General features: G+C 30.0%; 1 protein-coding gene across 1 annotated transcript; it reads right to left on the bottom strand.

Annotated features, from left to right (window-relative positions):
* Window positions 1-4,455: 4,455 nt before the first annotated feature.
* LOC100803075 (CLE-related protein RLK3) lies at window positions 4,456-9,330 on the bottom strand. The gene is made up of 2 exons (XM_006602226.4): window positions 6,464-9,330; window positions 4,456-5,117 (listed from the first exon to the last, which is right to left on the bottom strand). Exons 1-2 carry the CDS (start codon window positions 9,096-9,098, stop codon window positions 4,789-4,791), a joined length of 2,964 nt encoding a protein of 987 aa, XP_006602289.1. The 5' UTR covers window positions 9,099-9,330; the 3' UTR covers window positions 4,456-4,788.
* Window positions 9,331-17,962: the final 8,632 nt, after the last annotated feature.

The following is a 17,962-nucleotide window of genomic DNA, read 5'->3' as shown; positions in this document are numbered from 1 at the left end:
TTTTGAGAAAAACTTTTTATACTTATCTTGATTAAGCCTTCTCTTGATTCTTGAATCTTGAGTCTTGAATCTTGATCTTGATTTTTGAGATCTTCAACCTTGAATCTTGATTCTTGACTCTTAACTTTCTTCTTGAGTCTTGAATTCTTCTTGATTCTTATCTTGAACTCTTGAATTGTTCTTGATTCACTTGAGTTGTTCTTTGATTGATCTTTGAGTCACTTGAGTTGTTCTTTGATTGATCTTTGAGCTTTTTGTCATCACCTTTGTCATCATCTTTTGTTATCATCAAAACACCTTTGAATCACCTTTGATTCACCATGAAGCTTTGCTTCTACAAAGGGATTTTACAAGATAGTGAAACTCTCAAGCGGGTTGCTTGGGGACTGGACGTAGGCACAAAGGTGTGGTCAAACCAGTATAAATCTGAGTTTGCACTTTCTCTTCCCTTACTCTTTTATTTATTATTGCTTTACATTTATATTCAGATTGTTTTATTTGAATCATTATTTAAGAGTTCATTTTTAAGGGAACTTGTAAATTGAAATTAAAATAGAATTTTAATTGGGGAAATAGTTTGTAATATCTTAATTCAATCCATCTTCTTAAGATATATGAGGCCACCTGTCTAACAACCACTAGGACTACGACGCTCCATCTTAGTTTTTTGAGAAGTCAAGCAAGCCGTCACATAGTCTCCCACAAATTTCAACTTCATTTTTTTTTAACACGTTTTATTTCAAAAATTGTATTTGAAAACTAAAATCCAAAAACTCACAACCAGCCTGATGGATCCTTAGTTTCCTAAGTATTTTTTTAATCTAATTAAGTATCTCTATTTTAAGCTAAGCAAGTTTAATCTTTCCACCAATTTTTCTTCGACTAAAAATACCACTCAAAATATTTATTAATTGAATTAATTAAATTGTTTAAATTTACTTTTACTCAAAACTCACAAATCAATTAAAACATCAAGTTTCCTCAAAATAAAATAAAATCTCACTTTTTTTTCTTGTTCAAATCCCAAACTTGCATTTTATGAAATTCTTCCAGTTTTTTATGCTTTCATTTCATTTTTTACTCTAAAATTTTAAAATTACTTATTGAGAATGATTGCTAAAAAGTTTTATATAGATTCTACTATTATTGAATTTTATGATATGAAAAAATGATGACACGTTAAATAAAAGAAATGATACATTTTAACTATTATGATATCATGTTTATTTAATATTTATTATTAGTTTTTCGGTACTTTTTTTATAGATGTCTATATTCACTTTTTTATGAAAAAATAATTAGATATGCAATTTTTTAAGAGAATCAGATGTACAATTAAGAAGATTAAATGTATAAATAAAATAAAAGTAATATAGTTTGAGTTTGAGAGGGAAATATTTTTGGCCAATTTCATAGACAGTATGTTGAAATGTATTTCCAAATGAGAAAAAAAATATTTAAAACATTAATTGTGAAAGTAAGGAGAATGAGTGCTAGCTGAAAGAAAAGAAAAAGGAGAATGAGAGTTTATCTCTCCAAATTGTGTATTATAATTCATAACATAGGAGCAATTTTTTTCAAAAAAAAATCTTTATAATTTAATATAATGCATTAATTTTTAGAAATTGAAATTACATTTAAATAATAATATTAAAAAGAATAAAAATTGCAAATAAAGAAGTTAAATACATATAAGAAGAGACCTAATTCAAGGAATATCAAAATAGTTTCTAAAAGTTCTATAGTAAAACCCAAATTTATATTAGATATATCTTTTAACTATTTTTTACTTCAAATTAATTTTCTAAATTATTAAATTAACACATATAGAAGCAAATGATTTGATACATGTGATTAATGTGCTGAAATTAAGGTTAAATTATTTAGGTAGTACTCGAGTTCAATCCATGGTAGAAACAATTCTTAACTAAACTTTTCTTATCTCCTAGTGGAATTTCATATTAGTCAGGGTTTTTTTCTTCTAATAAATCGAAGGGTTAAAACGAAAAAAAAAACATATATAGGATGACTTTGAAGAAAGAAATTGGGTGGGTGAGAAAGCAAAAGCCAGAGGGGAATTGCCTGCAAATCTCACAATTTTGTTGACTATTACTGCATAATAAAAAAGAATTTAAGTGAGTAAGACATGATAAAATTGATAGTTGCAATTAATATTTGGAATTAAGTGATTAAACACAAAGTCATATTAAGAAGGTTTAGCTTAGTTTGTTGGATAGGATATGTGAATTGTTATAAACTTATTGGTACTTATCTTTGATTCTTATAGATAAAAAAACACAATTTTTGTTTCAATGTTTTAATTTAATTTTTGCCATTTTAAAATCTCGTGGCTCTTTTAAAAGGCAAAGTTACATAATTTCGAGTATTACATTATATACCAACCATGAATGTGTTAGTGTGTTAAGTGTTGATTTTTTTCATCAACAATTAAAAAATTAACATATATATATATATATATATATATATAATAAATAGTGGTAATAAAATTTAAACTTAAAACTTTATATAAATTATTCAATTCTCTAGCTATAGATTGACTTTCCTAGTTCAAGTTATTTACTTTACTCATTCTTTGGAGAGACAAATTATTCTAAAATATTAGGTTGAGTGGGGCAGTTGTACCAAGAATTGTTACTTTATTTTTCTTTTTAATAGATTTCATTTATACTCAGATGTTTCTTTATCATCCAACAATTAATTAAATGACCTCATGTACATTCCTTATGGATGAATCGTGAATCTGTGCCCGTGATTCCTTTTTGTCAGAGATACTCTGAACCTTGAAATTCTTTTGCTATATACCATGACTAGGGATTCCTTGAATTTATCACATGCGACATTGAAAGAATAGAATGAAAGAATAGAAGGGCTTTTAAATTTTTTCTATAGTCAACAATATTTTTTGGGCTTTGACTTTTTGAGGAAGGGTAAACTAAGTAAATTATGAAAAGGAAAATGTTAGTCATACATCCCATTTTGGTTGGAATGGGGTGGAAGTAAGAGAGATAGGCAGAAAAGAAAAAAAAAAAGTAAAGTTACAGGTTGTGAAACTTCAAAAACTCCACATACACTAATGCCCCAAAACTGCTCCAAGTTTGAGAATAATGCAGTTAACTCCTCTTCCCCGCCAACCAGGTTGATTTTGGATTTTTCCTAATTATTTAAAACAATAATTATTTAGAGCAATATTTGGATAATGAGATAGACAAACCAATCATGTGACCTACCAATATTGCGAGTGTGAAACATGAAGAAGCTGTGAGTGATCAATATCCCTAAGTTTGAGATTCATGGAGTAAATTTGTTAAAAGAGTATTCAATTTGCTCCTATTTGGTGTGATTAGTGTTTATATAATCTTATCCTCTGCACATATGTGATATAATATGATGAATTCATCATAAATTGTATGTTATATTTGTCATAAATAAGTCATGTATATACTTTGCCTGAATTCTCTCTGCATTAGAATATCTCTACTTTGTTATAAAGCTATTTGGAAGGAAGCATCACACAAGTTGACATGAAAAGCCACATAGATTCTTTTGTATCACCTTTAGTCATTTATAATAACAAAGTTACTGGAGTTTCTTTAAATTTATCTGTGAATACATTAGTTCCGTTAAAAGAGGGCAACTTTATAAAAGTATCTTCTCTATAAATGCTGCATTTTTTATATTCCCCATTTTCTACTATTTCAATTTGCAAATGATTCTGATTTTCAAATTCCTCCAACTAATCAATTCTCAAACGCCTTCCCTCTTGTTTTCAATTCTCAAATGCTTTTATGGAGGCTCTTCTAATCCGAAACATCAACACCAAGGACATCATCCTGTTATTTTTACCTGCTTTAGAAGGTGGCAAGCCAAAAATTAAGAAACTCTTGAGAGCTTGAGCAAAATATAATCTACAAGTTGCAGACTTGCAGATGGATATACAGCATTGGGTAGGGCTAATGATGAAATTAGAGATTTCATTCATTCTTCATGCAGACGGCTTGATTAGTTTGTTTCCATTATGAGCCAGTTTAACCACACACATAGTTGTTCAAATTAGGATAACTTTTTGAATTTTTGAACTATTTTAGTTTATGAGCTTTGGGTTGATTGTAAGTAAGTATGAAGTTTATCTTAAGAATCTATGTATAAACTTATTTTCTTTCATTGCCTGAGATTCAGATGGTGAATAATTACTGCTGGAAAAATGCACATAACAAGTAAATGAGTTTAGGGATACTTGGTTTGAGAAATCATTTTCTATTTTTATGTTCTGTTAATTACAAAATGTCACTTTATTTTCAGTTCATTTTTTATTTTTAGAAATTTGTATGGGAAATAGTTATAGCAAATACTGAAAATAGCAAACAATATAGAAAATTGTTTTCAGTGTTTCTATTATAAACTTTTGAAAACAAGAAACAAAGTGAAAATAGAAAATGAAAAGAGAAAAGGTCTTCTTAAACCAAACAGGCATACAGCCCCTATGTATTATACAAACTTTTAACATAATATGGACAGCTTAACATTAATTCTACCTTTCCCATGCATAACATATCAACTATAGTGACTCTCTTGCACCTATTGAAGAGCTGAGTGCTAATAAAGTAAAAGGGCAAAAAAGTAACATTCAAAACTCATGACAAACTAGTTTGGAAAATGGATACCCTTTAACCACCCATGAAATCAATACAAAGCATATATGTATGAAGGAAGGACTCATCCTTTTCTTTTTTTTAACTTGTTATCTTATACTTTTCTAGATCACTACATTTAAAATGTGTTTGGTTGCTTTGCTTGAGCAAGCATTTCAACCACTTCCCTCATGGTTGGTCGCTCCACACTGTGTTCATGAACACACAACATTGCCACAAAAAACACCTGCATTGCTTCAGCTAAAGGAATGTGATCTAGCCTCTCATCAAGGATCTTCATCACCATCTCTTTGTTCCAATTGGTTTGCATCTTGGTCCATTGAACAATGTCTAATCCTTCTTCACCAAAATCCCCCACTGGCCTTCGTCCCGTTATCAGTTCTAGCAGCACCACTCCAAAGCTATAAACATCACTTTTCTCATCCACTTTCAATGTGTATGCATATTCTGCAACATAAATTAAAATCAGTTAAAAAATAGTGGATTTCACAACTTAAACTTCAAAGTTAAAGTAGCCAACACTATAATAAACAAATTTGATGTGTGTGAATATAGGGATGTATGTTGTACATGTATAAAATAAGATAAGATTAAATGATCTTTATACATGGCACAATATTTTAGTCCTACATAAGAAAACACTGTTTTATCTTTTACATGAAAAACATTTATAAATTAGTCCCTGTCAATTGCCAAATTATAACAAAGTTAGATTTTGCTTTGTTGTCCTATCAAATAGGAATCAAAATGTAAGATTTTTTTTTCATGGAAAGATTAAAATGGTATATGGCAAAAGGACAAAATTATTAATTTAACTTAGAAAAAAGAGGGCAAGGAAAAGGAAGACTGGTCCAATATTATTTTACAGATAAAGGGAAAGCTTCTTGTTAATTTTCCAAAGCAGCAAGTTAAATTTGTATAAAGGTAACCAACTTGTGTCTTGTGCCTAAATTCTTCACGTTTCTTTTTTATCTGGGATTTTGGGAAAGTGAATCTTAGATCTCAATCTGAAACTTTGAGGGGGTAAAATATATGCATTTGGTTAATGTGCATTTAGTGACTGTTACTGATATGATAAAGGGTGATGGTCAAAAAGGGATGACTGTGATTTGTTCTGGTTTAAGGGTGTGTAGTTTCAAGGCATGCAAAAGCACACACACACACACAGTTAGCGTGAAAAAAGAAAGTGAAAAGAATTTCCTGTGTGTTAGTGGAGCCTTTACTCGGTCAGTCTAGGAATACACGTACATGGTGTTGGACACTGTGGTCCCAGGAAAAGACCAAGTACATGCTACAGTGGCTAAGGAGAGGAAAGAATATTTTTGTACCCAAAAATAAATGAAAAAGTATATTTAACACATGAACCTTTTTTGCTATGAAATTTTGAATTTTATTATTAAAAAAAAGAGCCTGAATTCATCATTCTTGTTGTTGCAAGTTAGGATTTTAACTCATTTCAATTGGTCAACTTAGTAATCTAAACAATAATGTACTCCAAACTTTTATTTGGAGGGGAAAAGTATTTATGGTCCTAGACCACCATATGACTGATCTCAGTTAATCTCAATATAACATGTAGTCGAATTTTTCAGTTTGCAAAAAAAGAGTTGATAAAACTAAGGACAGTAATCTAGACAATGTAGTATCTTTTCTAGGGGGGTGGTGGTTAAGTAAAAATGTCTTCAACTTGAAGTTAGTGATGCTAACCAATTAGATTGAGACAGAAGATATAAATCTACTTGAAGTTATCAATTATGATCTCTCAAATTATAGTTGAATATTTAAGTAAGTACCTGGAGCAATATAGCCATAAGAGCCAGCAATGGAAGACATGCACTCTGATCCCCCATTATCTTGCATGAACTTGGCAAGCCCAAAATCAGCAACATGAGCCTCAAAGTCAGAGTTCAACAATATGTTGTTTGACTTTACATCCCTATGGATGATCAAAGGGGAACAATCATGGTGCAAATAGCAAAGTCCTTTTGCAGCTTCTATGGCTATTTTGAGCCTAGTGTCCCACTTGAGAAACTCACCCCTCTTCCCATGCAAGACTTCTCCCAAGCTTCCATTTGGCATATAATCATAAACAAGCAAATTGGTCTCTCTGTTTGAACAAAATGCTAGTAGCCTCACAATGTACCTGTGCCTGATTCTCCCCAATGTTTTTATTTCTGCAGAGAGGCCATTGTCATGGGAAGAGCCTTTGTTGATTCCTAAGAGCTTCTTCACTGCCACTTCCTCTCCCTTAGGCATGGTTCCTCTGTATACAACACCTGATCCTCCTCTTCCTATGACATTGCTTTCCTTTATGCACCCTGTGATGTCCTCACTCCCATATTCCAGCTTCTGGAATGCTGTTAACTTCCATGAATTGGAGTGCCTCCTTGTCTTTCTACTCTTGATGATTGCCAATGTTGCAAAAATCAATGAACACCCCAACAATGCCAAAGCAAAGAGGAACTTGAACTTCCCAGGGACCCCAGGTTTTGCACTGCTTTTTTGTTGAGATTCCAACACAGCTGTTGAAGAAAGATTGCATGGCTTGGAGTCATATCCACATAGCTGAGGGTTACCAACAAAGGATGTGGAATTAAAGAGTGAGAATTGGCCCCCCTCAGGTATTGAGCCTGAGAAGTTATTGTAAGAGAAATCTGCTGAAGTTAAACCCTTCATGGCCCTAAGTTCCTTGGGCAGGCTTTGGTTTAGGTGGTTCCATGAGACATTGAGATAATTTAATATGTGAATTTGAGCAACTTGGACCGGAATAGGGCCTGATAGTTGGTTTTGGCTCAAATCTAAATAGGTGAGTAAGACACAGTTACCTATCCCAGGGGGAATAGTACCTGAAAAGCTGTTAGCACTAATATCCAACTTGAGGATACTTTTCAATCTCCCTATATCTGGTGGGATTTCACCTGTGAATCTGTTTCCACTGAGCAGAAGGATTTGCAAGTTTGGAAAATTTGAAATTGAGGCTGGAAGAGTCCCCGAAAACCGGTTGTTTGATAGGTTCAACTGTGCTAGTTTGGAGGATGTGTTGCTTGTTGATTGTGGAAAGCCACCACTAAGATAATTGTTCTGTAGCTCCACAAGTAATAGCTCAGGCAAATAAAGAAACTCATGTGGCAGTGGCCCAGTTAAATAGTTCTGGCCCAAACGGACTCTTTGGAGTGTGTGGCATTGACCAAGATCATCAGGCAAAGATCCAAACAGAAAGTTCTTCAGCAGGATCAAGATTTTCAGCCTCTTTCCGACGCATAGAGATTTTGGCACCAAACCAGTGAGCTTATTTGTTGACAAATCAAGCTCAATCAACCTTCCATTCTGGCCAAGATTTGAAGGAATCACTCCAGTGAAGTTGTTCTGCCACAGCTTCAGAGTCTCCAATTTAGGTAGCTCAGCAATGAAGTGAGGAATTTCTCCATGCAACTTGTTTATAAACAAGTTCAAGAGAGTAAGCTCATGAAGGGCTGAGAACTCATAAGGGATGCCTCCTGTGAGCATGTTGAATGATAGATCAAGGGCTTTTAACATAGTCAAGTTTCCTAACTGGGGAGGGATTGAACCACTTAGCTGATTGGTTTGCAAGAAAAGAGTGTCTAACTTGTAGAGGTTTCCCAACTCAATAGGAATTGGACCTGTCAAGCCACAGTTTGCAATGTCTAGATGAACCAAATTGGTCAGCTTACCAAACTGAGGAGGGATTCCACCATCAAACTGATTGTAGTATCCCAAGTAAAGATGAGTCAGGTTAGTGAGATTCCCAAGCTCACTTGGTATGAAGCCTCTCAAATCATTCCCTGCAAGAGACAGAAAGTTGAGCTGCCACATTTTTCCATAGCTTGGAGGGATTTCTCCAGAGAAGTAGTTCCCTCCAAAGTTCAAGTGCTTGATCTTTGGGAGACCAATGACACCCTGAGGAAGTGAGCAATTGAAAGCATTGTCATAGGCATCCAGCACTTCAAGCTCCTTCAGCTGGGAGAATTTCCAACTCAAGTTCCCACTGAACATGTTGATAGACATGTTGAGGAACCTCAGCTTTGGTAGCTTGTGAATGTCCCTTGGAAACTCCCCAGAGAAGCCATTTCCCTGGAGTGAGACACTCACAAGGCTCAAGAGTCCTGTGATGGAAGGTGAAAGTGACCCTGAGGCATTCAAATTAGATATGTCAAGTGACACCACAGAGATGTTGTCCTGGTCACACTGAATGCCATACCAAGTGCTGCAAAGGGACATGTAATTTGACATGTCCCAGCTCCTCAGAGAAGAGTTTGCAACTCCAAAATCTTGCTTCATAGAAACAAGGATTGAAGCTTGCCTTCTCAGGGAAAGAGGAAGTGAAGAAACATAAGCAGGACTAGTGAGGCACACAAGGAAGAAGAACATGCAAAAGGGTACAAAACTGAAAGAAGAAAGGGTAGCCATTTGTGAGAAAAATGGTTTAGAGGAGTAGCATATGAAAGGAAACTAATACACTATGAGAGTGAAATAGCAATGACAACATTTCATAGACCTTAAAAAGTTAAACTGATTATACACTAACAGGATTGATAAGGTGATTTCTCTAATGAAGAGTATAGAAAGCTAGCATAACACTAACAGCATCCAATGTTCTCTTTCTTTCTCTTCCCTTAACACTTTTCCTCCTTCACATTCACGCACACACTTACACACACTGCTTTGGTGTCATCTTTAGCTTTTTCAAAAAGCAAAAGCAAAAGCAAGTGTTGTTGGAATAGAAAAAATAAAAATAAAAATATGGATAACCATTAACCATAGACAGTTTCATCACCCAATTAATATTTAGTGTTCCACTTTGTGTCGGTTTTTGAGACCAGTTTCACCATTGTCCTTTGCTTTTTCATTTTACTAATTAATTTTCTTTATTTGATTTGGGAACTTCATGAGAGGGCCCAACATGGCAGTTGATTCAGATATGGAATCTTCTTTCATGCAGCTCTAGTGACATGATTAAACCATCCATGGACATCTTTAAGTGTCAATCAGGGTCTAGAATAGAACTTTATAGCAAATTTAAGCGTTTTTTGTTTCTGGCTTTTGAAAGGAAGGAGGGAATGGGGTGTGGAAGCACAATAGCACTTTTTTTTTTGTGGCTGCCCCTTGTGCATAAATTGATGTCGGAAAAGCAAAAGAAGAACATGGAGAAGAAATTGAAAGGGGTTCAGTCATAACCAACCACTGTTACGTTTGTTCCAAAATGAAGTTAGTTAATGCAAAAGTTGGACAAATTATGTTTCATGTGACTAGAGAGATTTTTGTATAAATATGATACGATGGACTTAACTCGAATGCACTTTAATTTTGTACTATAGTTTTCTATTGTGCGAGTCATAATTGTCCTCTATAATTTATAGTGTATTTCTCATTTGGGGAAATCAAATTAATGTTTTGATCGTGCTAATGATTAGCACCATAATTAATAATTAAACATTAATGATGAAAGTAAAGATCGACCGATAATTGTATATATATAATGGAGAGTTTTGTGGGATTTTGCTTCTAAAACGGAGAGATGTGAAAAAAAAAAGAAAAAAAAAGTGAAGTGTTTTTTTTTATTGACTTACAAGACGAGTAAGATTTACAAGCTACATTAATTTTAAATCAACACTACACATAATTCTACTTTCTCATTTTAGAATAATCAAATCTCACCTACCCATAAAGTATGAAGAAAAGTTATCATTATATTAACGGGAGTAATAATTTTTAGACACGTCCATTTTTTAAAACATTTCAACTCAATCTTCTTATTATATCATATCATTTATCATACTTATATTTTTATTTATTTTTTATCTCTTTCACTAAGTATTGAATAACCTTTGAAGTGTTTAAAATAATTTTTTGCATTCGATATATAAACCTTGAGAGAGAGAAAAAAAGTAAAAAATGGAATATAATTTCATCTCTTAATGGAATATTCTTTTTATATCTTGATTCGTATATACTTATATCTTTTCAAAATATTTTTCAGGAAACTTTTCTTTCTTTCATTTCTTTACTCTCTCTTTCTCTTTCTCTTTCTCTTTCTTTATTTGCAAAAGTACATCTCATCCTTCTTTTTTCTTTAGGTTATTTTTTAGAGGTTATAGCACCCCCAGGGCTCCAACAAGAATGGCTAGAATAAGTCTCAGGAAAAATGGTAGTCTCGTTCAAAATGCATGTGGAGTTACTGCTAGGTTTGGGGGTATTTTCACTATTTATAAAATATTTAACATATATAATAATAGAAGAATTATTAATTAGTAAAATAAATAAATCAATTTATAATATATATATATATATATATATATATATATATATATATATATATATATATATATATATATACCTTTTAAAAAAACCTTAGATTATTAGAGTTGTGTGAATACTCTATACTTCAGTTAGCTTGTAGAAGTCTGACCCTGAAATGATTAACAATGAGTCGAGACTCTACTTAAGTACTTATTTTTTTACATGAAAAAGTAGTAGTGTTGATTAATTTCCACCCCATTAAGAAATTTTAGCACTCAAAGCACTGTGACACAAAACATGATTAAATTATTTGAACGATCAGTTACATTAATCTGTAAGTACTAGTTAAATTGGTTACTTAGTGATTAGTGTATTTGTAGTTAATAATATATAGACGTGTACGTTATCAATTCATGTGGCAATATAATGTCTTTTTTGACAATGTCTTGTAAGATTGGGTTTCTATTGTCTCTCAGAGACAAAGTAAATTTAAGTACTATTTCTTGAAAAAATTAAAATTTATTAAAAAATAATAAAATTTTGAGTCTCAAATCATATTTAATGGTTATCTCTCTCGTAGTTTTATAGTTTCAATGTCTTTAACCAATTAAAAAATATATATTTAAAGGAGTGTACACTCTTCAAAATAAAATAATTTTTGTGTATATTATCATTATCATCATGCAACCAATCATTTTTTTATATTATGTATCTTAAGAACTTTTACATTAGAATAAATTATTTTTCACTTTAATTATGCAAAATTTCGTTTTAAAACTTCAAACACAGTCCATTGCCAGGAAGATTTCATCATAAAATATGTAAATAATAAAATAGTTTTATTAATTCTATTGTAACATATTACATTCTTCTCATCGCTATATTTCCAAACATAATCCAAATAAGTTAGTCAAGACTATTTTTAAAACTCTATTTAACTAAAAAGACTAAATTTTAACTCATTTTTTACAGGAAAATTTAATTCATTTAGACCTAATATATATATATATATATATATATATATATATATATATATATATATATATATATATATATATATATATATATATATATATATATATATATATATATATATATATATATATATATATATATATATATATATATATATATATATATATATATATATATATATATATATATATATATATATATATATATATATATATATATATATATATATATATATATATATATATATATATATATATATCTCACAATAATAATAATAATATTGTTATTAATATTAGCCTATACTTTCTTTGGAGAAGATTGAAATTGAGAGAAAAAAGAAGAAATAAATAGAAAAGAATTGAAATGAGGATATTTATTTTCAATTGTTTGATTTTATAGTAAAGTGAAACAAAATAAATAAGAGATAATAAAAAAATATTTTTACTTTTATTTTCATTCAGTTTTTGAAATATATATATATATATATATATATATATATATATATATATATATATATATATATATATATGACGTAAAAGATGCATATTAATTTACATGCATTTTCATTTATTTTGGCAACATTCTGTTATTGTATACCATGTTTTAAGAAGAAGAAAAAAAATCTAAATGCCTACAAAAAAAAAATAAGCAAGATAGTAAGCAACACTTACAGAAAAATAGTGTTGCACTAATTCTCTTCTGTTTCGCAACACAACAGAGAGGAAAGTGGAGCCTATATGAATTTTTGGTATTCCTCTCTACTATTGCCCTCTATCCAAATCAGTGAAATTTAACCTTTCATCCTTAAATCACTCTATCCAATTTCTCTGTTTCCTAATTCAATCTATATACAATTACGTTGATAAAGTTGTCAACTTATTTACTTTTAAAAGTAAGCTTAGGCCTAAATATGCCTTCAAATAGGGTTCTAACGCTAGACCTGATCTTGAAAAAATGTCTATATCAGATCATACCTTAAGTTTATGAAATGAATTAAAAGGTCATTCGACTTAGGATAAGACCTGAGGTAAACGTACGCACCTATTTTTATCCTTGAACACCCGTAAATCACCTTTATCATCTTCCAAATTAACCTATTATAAAGATTCCATGATTTTAACCATTATATGTCTATATATCATTGTGAGCATCATTAAGAAAAGATTATAGCAAAAAAAAGCATCATTAAGAAAAGATGAAAGACAATGATTGCTAAAGCAACGCTATTTTTATCTTTTTGAAAGAAGAAAAAAAGAAAATTTACTTCCCAATTATAACTCAAGTCACAACCCAACCATGCCTCGCCGCGCAACGTAATCCAATTACCGAAATCAGTTAGAAGAGAAAGAAAACAATATCACAAAGTGGACTGAAAACCGTGTGTTGAATATTTTGGCCAGGCCAAAATAGAGTATATATACTATAAGCATATAAGCATAGAAAATTCTCATTAGTTAATTTTGTAGGATTGAATTAGATTTAAATTTAAATGTATTAGAGCATATTAAGTAATTTTTTATAAGACATTTCAATTAAGTTTTATTTTTTTTACTGGCTGAAAAGTATGTTTGACTATTTGATAAATAAGTTTTTTTTAGTAGTTTTTTATTAAAATAATATTTTTTAAAACCCTAATTTCTAATTTTTAACTTTTAGTTTCTAACTTTTTATATTTTCTTTTATTTTTATTCTCAATATATTTATCTAAGATCTTAGTTACTTTGTTTAAATAAATTATGACTTTATTATTTTTTGTCATTTTACATTTTTCAGTTACTTTAACAGTATTTTATCGAACACTTATAATTTAATAAGTTAATTTTTCAGTTACTGAATAATTTTTTCAACTTTTAACTAACTTTTTAGTTAGTTTTGTCAAACATAGCCTTAAACATATCATGTCACCCGCTATTGAGCCATTATTGGATCACTCACAAATGTTAAGTATTGCAAACCTTACGCTGGAGATGTTCAGTTTTTAGCAAGATGTGGGTTTGTCAAAAATCTCACATTAACTATTGGTATGACTAAAATAGAATATATAAATGGGAGATAACTCTCACTTTATAAGTTGATTTGTAGAATTGAATTAGACCAAACTGACATTCTAAGATTGTGGATTCCTTATTTATTTGTTTTCAATTGTTGAAAACAAATCAGAAAAATAATTTTTTTTAAAAGATCACTAGGATAATTTTCAATTATAAAATTTAATGACTATGTACTATCAACTAGTAAATAATAATTGTTCCTATGACTTTTAAAATAATGATTATAAATTTCAACAAATTTACCACAGTGTGTGTGTGGTATATTCATATTTCGCTAAAAAAACCATTGTAATTTAGATGCTATTAAAAATAAGAAAAATCATTTGATCTTATAGTTGAATGAACTTTACTTTTTAGTCCATACATTTAAAGATCATCCATTTAAGTTCTTGTATAAGAACTTTAAGATCCCTTTGATGACTGTCATTAAAAATAATAAGGACTAAAAAGTAAAATTTATGTAACTATAAGATCTAAAAGTATTTTTACATGAAGCAAAAAAAAAAAAAAGAAGAAGAAGATGATGATTTTTTAAGTGTAATGAGTAAAAGATAAAATTTGGACAAACTTTTGATTCCAACAAACAAAACTAATTAATCAATCTCCACATGAGCTACATTAAAGACAGTATGTTACAAAATATGATTTCTAATTTAATTTGCAATCAGTAATTATTATAATTTTTCTAGTAAATAATTATCAATATTTTACTTTATTTTTTAGATTAACATAATTATTTAATCTCGTTAGGTGACAGTTCAGTTAAAAAGTGTCTTTACATGAAAAAAAAAAAACTTATGTTTCAATCCGTATAAGATCTTATATAAACTAAAACTTAAGTCTTTTAAAAACTAAGTATATGTTTGGATTAAAGTATGTAACTGAAGTTTAGATCAATAAACTTTATTTTACAAATTAAGTTTGCAAAAGTAACTTCCTTTTCCTTTAATTTCGAACTAAGTTTTAACATAAAATTATAACAAAACTCAACCGATCGAAGCTAATTAAAAATCAAATAAGAGATTTTGTTAATTTTACTTTCTTAACATACATTGAGATCTTGAGGGTCTCTCAACTGGGAATCAAACATGCCTTAAAACTTAAAGAAACATAGTAAAAATAAGGACCAATGTGTACTAAATAAAGACATATAAAGACTAAAACCTATAGTTTTTTCATATTAATTTCTAAATATGAGTATCACATATAGACATCAAATAATTATTTTAATATTTTAACCTTATTTTCAAGTTCTTCCCATATCTTGATCCTAAGACTTGGGAGAAGTAGCCAACCCAGAATAAGACAGGAAGACTTGGTAAGAAATAGAAGAGACAGCCTATGCTGTTGAATAATGACGATATAAGTATATGAAATCAACCTAGGTCATCCAATAAACTCCACCAATTTAATTTCTTTTTAGGTAGATACCTGTGGCCCCTTGGACCCTCTCTTTCCTTCTTGTTATTTACTTACCAGCATGCACATGAATAAAGTACATTGTGTCCTCTACAATAATGAACACACTACCTGCATCTTTTAATTACCCTTCAGTTTTCACCAAGTAATAACGTGAAACTTAAAAAGCAAAGTCCATTGATTCTTTTCAACGACAATGTTGGGATCCATCATTTTGCTCTCTTTCATTTCTCTCTCCTAAGATTGATTGGTTTGAATATTAATTTTTTTTCTATAAATCTTTTAATTTTTTTAGATTTTATGTCAATCAATGTAAAGGATTTATACCATATTCACATATCATTAAAGATAATTTAACTTTAAAAATATTATAGTAATGATAATTAATAATATATTATTAGATGATTAGACAATAATATACAAATTTACAATGATAATTGATTAAAATTACTTCTTTTTTTCATTTTACCTTGACTGTTTTTTCATCATTATTACCTTCTAAAATTGGTCAATGGCACTATGGCTGTAAGCTCAGCTTGGCATGATCTATGCTTCAAGACAAAGCATAATAGTTGGGGAATTGATTGCTGTACATGTCGGTCCCATTCTGTGAATTCTTTGTTTTGTTTTGGGTGGTGGGTTTTAGGGCCCATTTCGGGCATCATGTCACTGAAACAAGTACTTTTGGTACACTGTCCGTCTTTGTTAGAAAAAAAGAAAAAAAAAAAAAAACTTTCTCTTTCAGTTGAAGAATTGAAGATGCATGATTTTGATTTGGATATTATATATAAATTTCAAATTAGTGGCAAAAGGCAAAAATAAATAGTGTATATATTGATAGTGTAAATTATAATGTTATTCAATCATGTATGATATTTTTATTAACTTTTATAATAATTATTTTAAAATGTATATTAATTATAATTTTTTATTAGTTGACAGGATAAAGATAAAATACTCAATAAAAATTGAACTCAAATAAATAAATAAAGCAATGCATTGCATGGATCAAATTTAGATACCACCCTGTATGGGTCTACATATAACAAAGCTTCCTTTTACCCACCTTATGTTTATCTCCCACTTTGGGAGGGGGAGAACTGGAGAAGTCATGGTGGTAGCACAGAGAATAAAATTATTGTAGTGTTTGAAAATGAAATGCAGAGAAATCATATTTGTCCTAACCTAGCTTCCTAGTTTATAGGCCTTTGTTTTATACATACATGGAAATGGGATCACCTTAATTAGACAACTTTCCATCAAAATTAATTAGGACGCACAACTGGTGAGTTGATTATTATTTTGTTATAAATTGTAGTTTACATATGAGAAAACTCTCCAGCCACACTATATGAATATTAAAAAAAAAAACTTTTAAGTGGGTCAATATATTTTCTTAATTAGTTCAAAATCAAATTAGGGAATCAAAGCTAATGATATAAATTTATACATAACATTTTAATCATATTTGACTAGCATGCGCATGCCGTTTCAATCTATTTTGTTGCTAACTGTTTTAATGCATTTTTTCCATAAAAATATGGCCCATACATTGCATAATAATATGCACCAAGCGGCAAGAGAGAGGAGCAACTTTTTGTTGGTCTGTTTCTAGGGTTTCATGCTCTTCAAGTCTGCGGACATGGTTCTCTTTCCTCTTATATATTTTTTTCAAAGAAAAAAAAGAAGAAGAAAAAACTGCATCATTTGTTTCTGACAATCCTTTGAATTTTTATTTTATAGAGAATTTTAAGTCATTTATTTCAAATTTTAGCTCATTTCATCTTCAAATGAATGAATTTTAGAATATGAGAATGAAAGATGATAACCATCTTATTTTCTAAAATTTAATTAGAACTTTCATTTATTTTCTTATATTTTTTGTATTTTAATTTTTAGATTACAAAAAGGAGGAGGATTAAAGTTCTAATGAATTATGAAAGAAAACATTAAGAGTAGCCCATAAGATGCTCTTGAGATGAGAAGATTTGTTCTTAGTTGAAAAGTAATGTAAAGGGAGGAGAATTTCAAATAAGAGAGAGATGTATAAACTTGTAAGTGATAGTGATATCATTTTTTTATATATAATTCTTGATTGAGGGAGTAAGGTTTTGTAGGGTGACACATTATTTGAGGAGGTTTTTCAAGTTTTTCCTTAAAACTTGTTATCTTATTTTGAGATAGCCAATATGTATTAAAATGTTCAGGTGAGCATAGGCAAGAGACATGAGTCAAGTTAAATCTTGTGTTTTTTGCTATTTTTATGTGGTTTGTTTTTGTATGTGTTCCTATATTCTTTGCAATGTATCTTATTGGTGATAGCTAACTATGATGTAAGTACAATCAGTATTAGCATTGAATGTTTAAATTATAGTGAAGTGATTAAATATGTATTTTAATGTCATTTTAAGCTTAACAACTAATTTAGTACTCCCTCCATTTAAAAAAAAAATACTCATTTCATTTCTTTTAAAGGGTGGATGAGAAGAAATTGCAGGTTAGAATCCCCCAACTGATATTATTAACAAATTAACATTTGTCGATAACAAAATCAAAATAATGCAAAAGATCCACAAAAGGAGAGGCATT

The sequence above is a fragment of the Glycine max genome, chromosome 18, assembly GCF_000004515.6.
Source record: "Glycine max cultivar Williams 82 chromosome 18, Glycine_max_v4.0, whole genome shotgun sequence".
Taxonomy (NCBI): domain Eukaryota; kingdom Viridiplantae; phylum Streptophyta; class Magnoliopsida; order Fabales; family Fabaceae; genus Glycine; species Glycine max.
The sequence above is the reverse complement of the archived record's forward strand: the minus strand, read 5'-3'. Positions and strand labels throughout refer to the sequence as shown.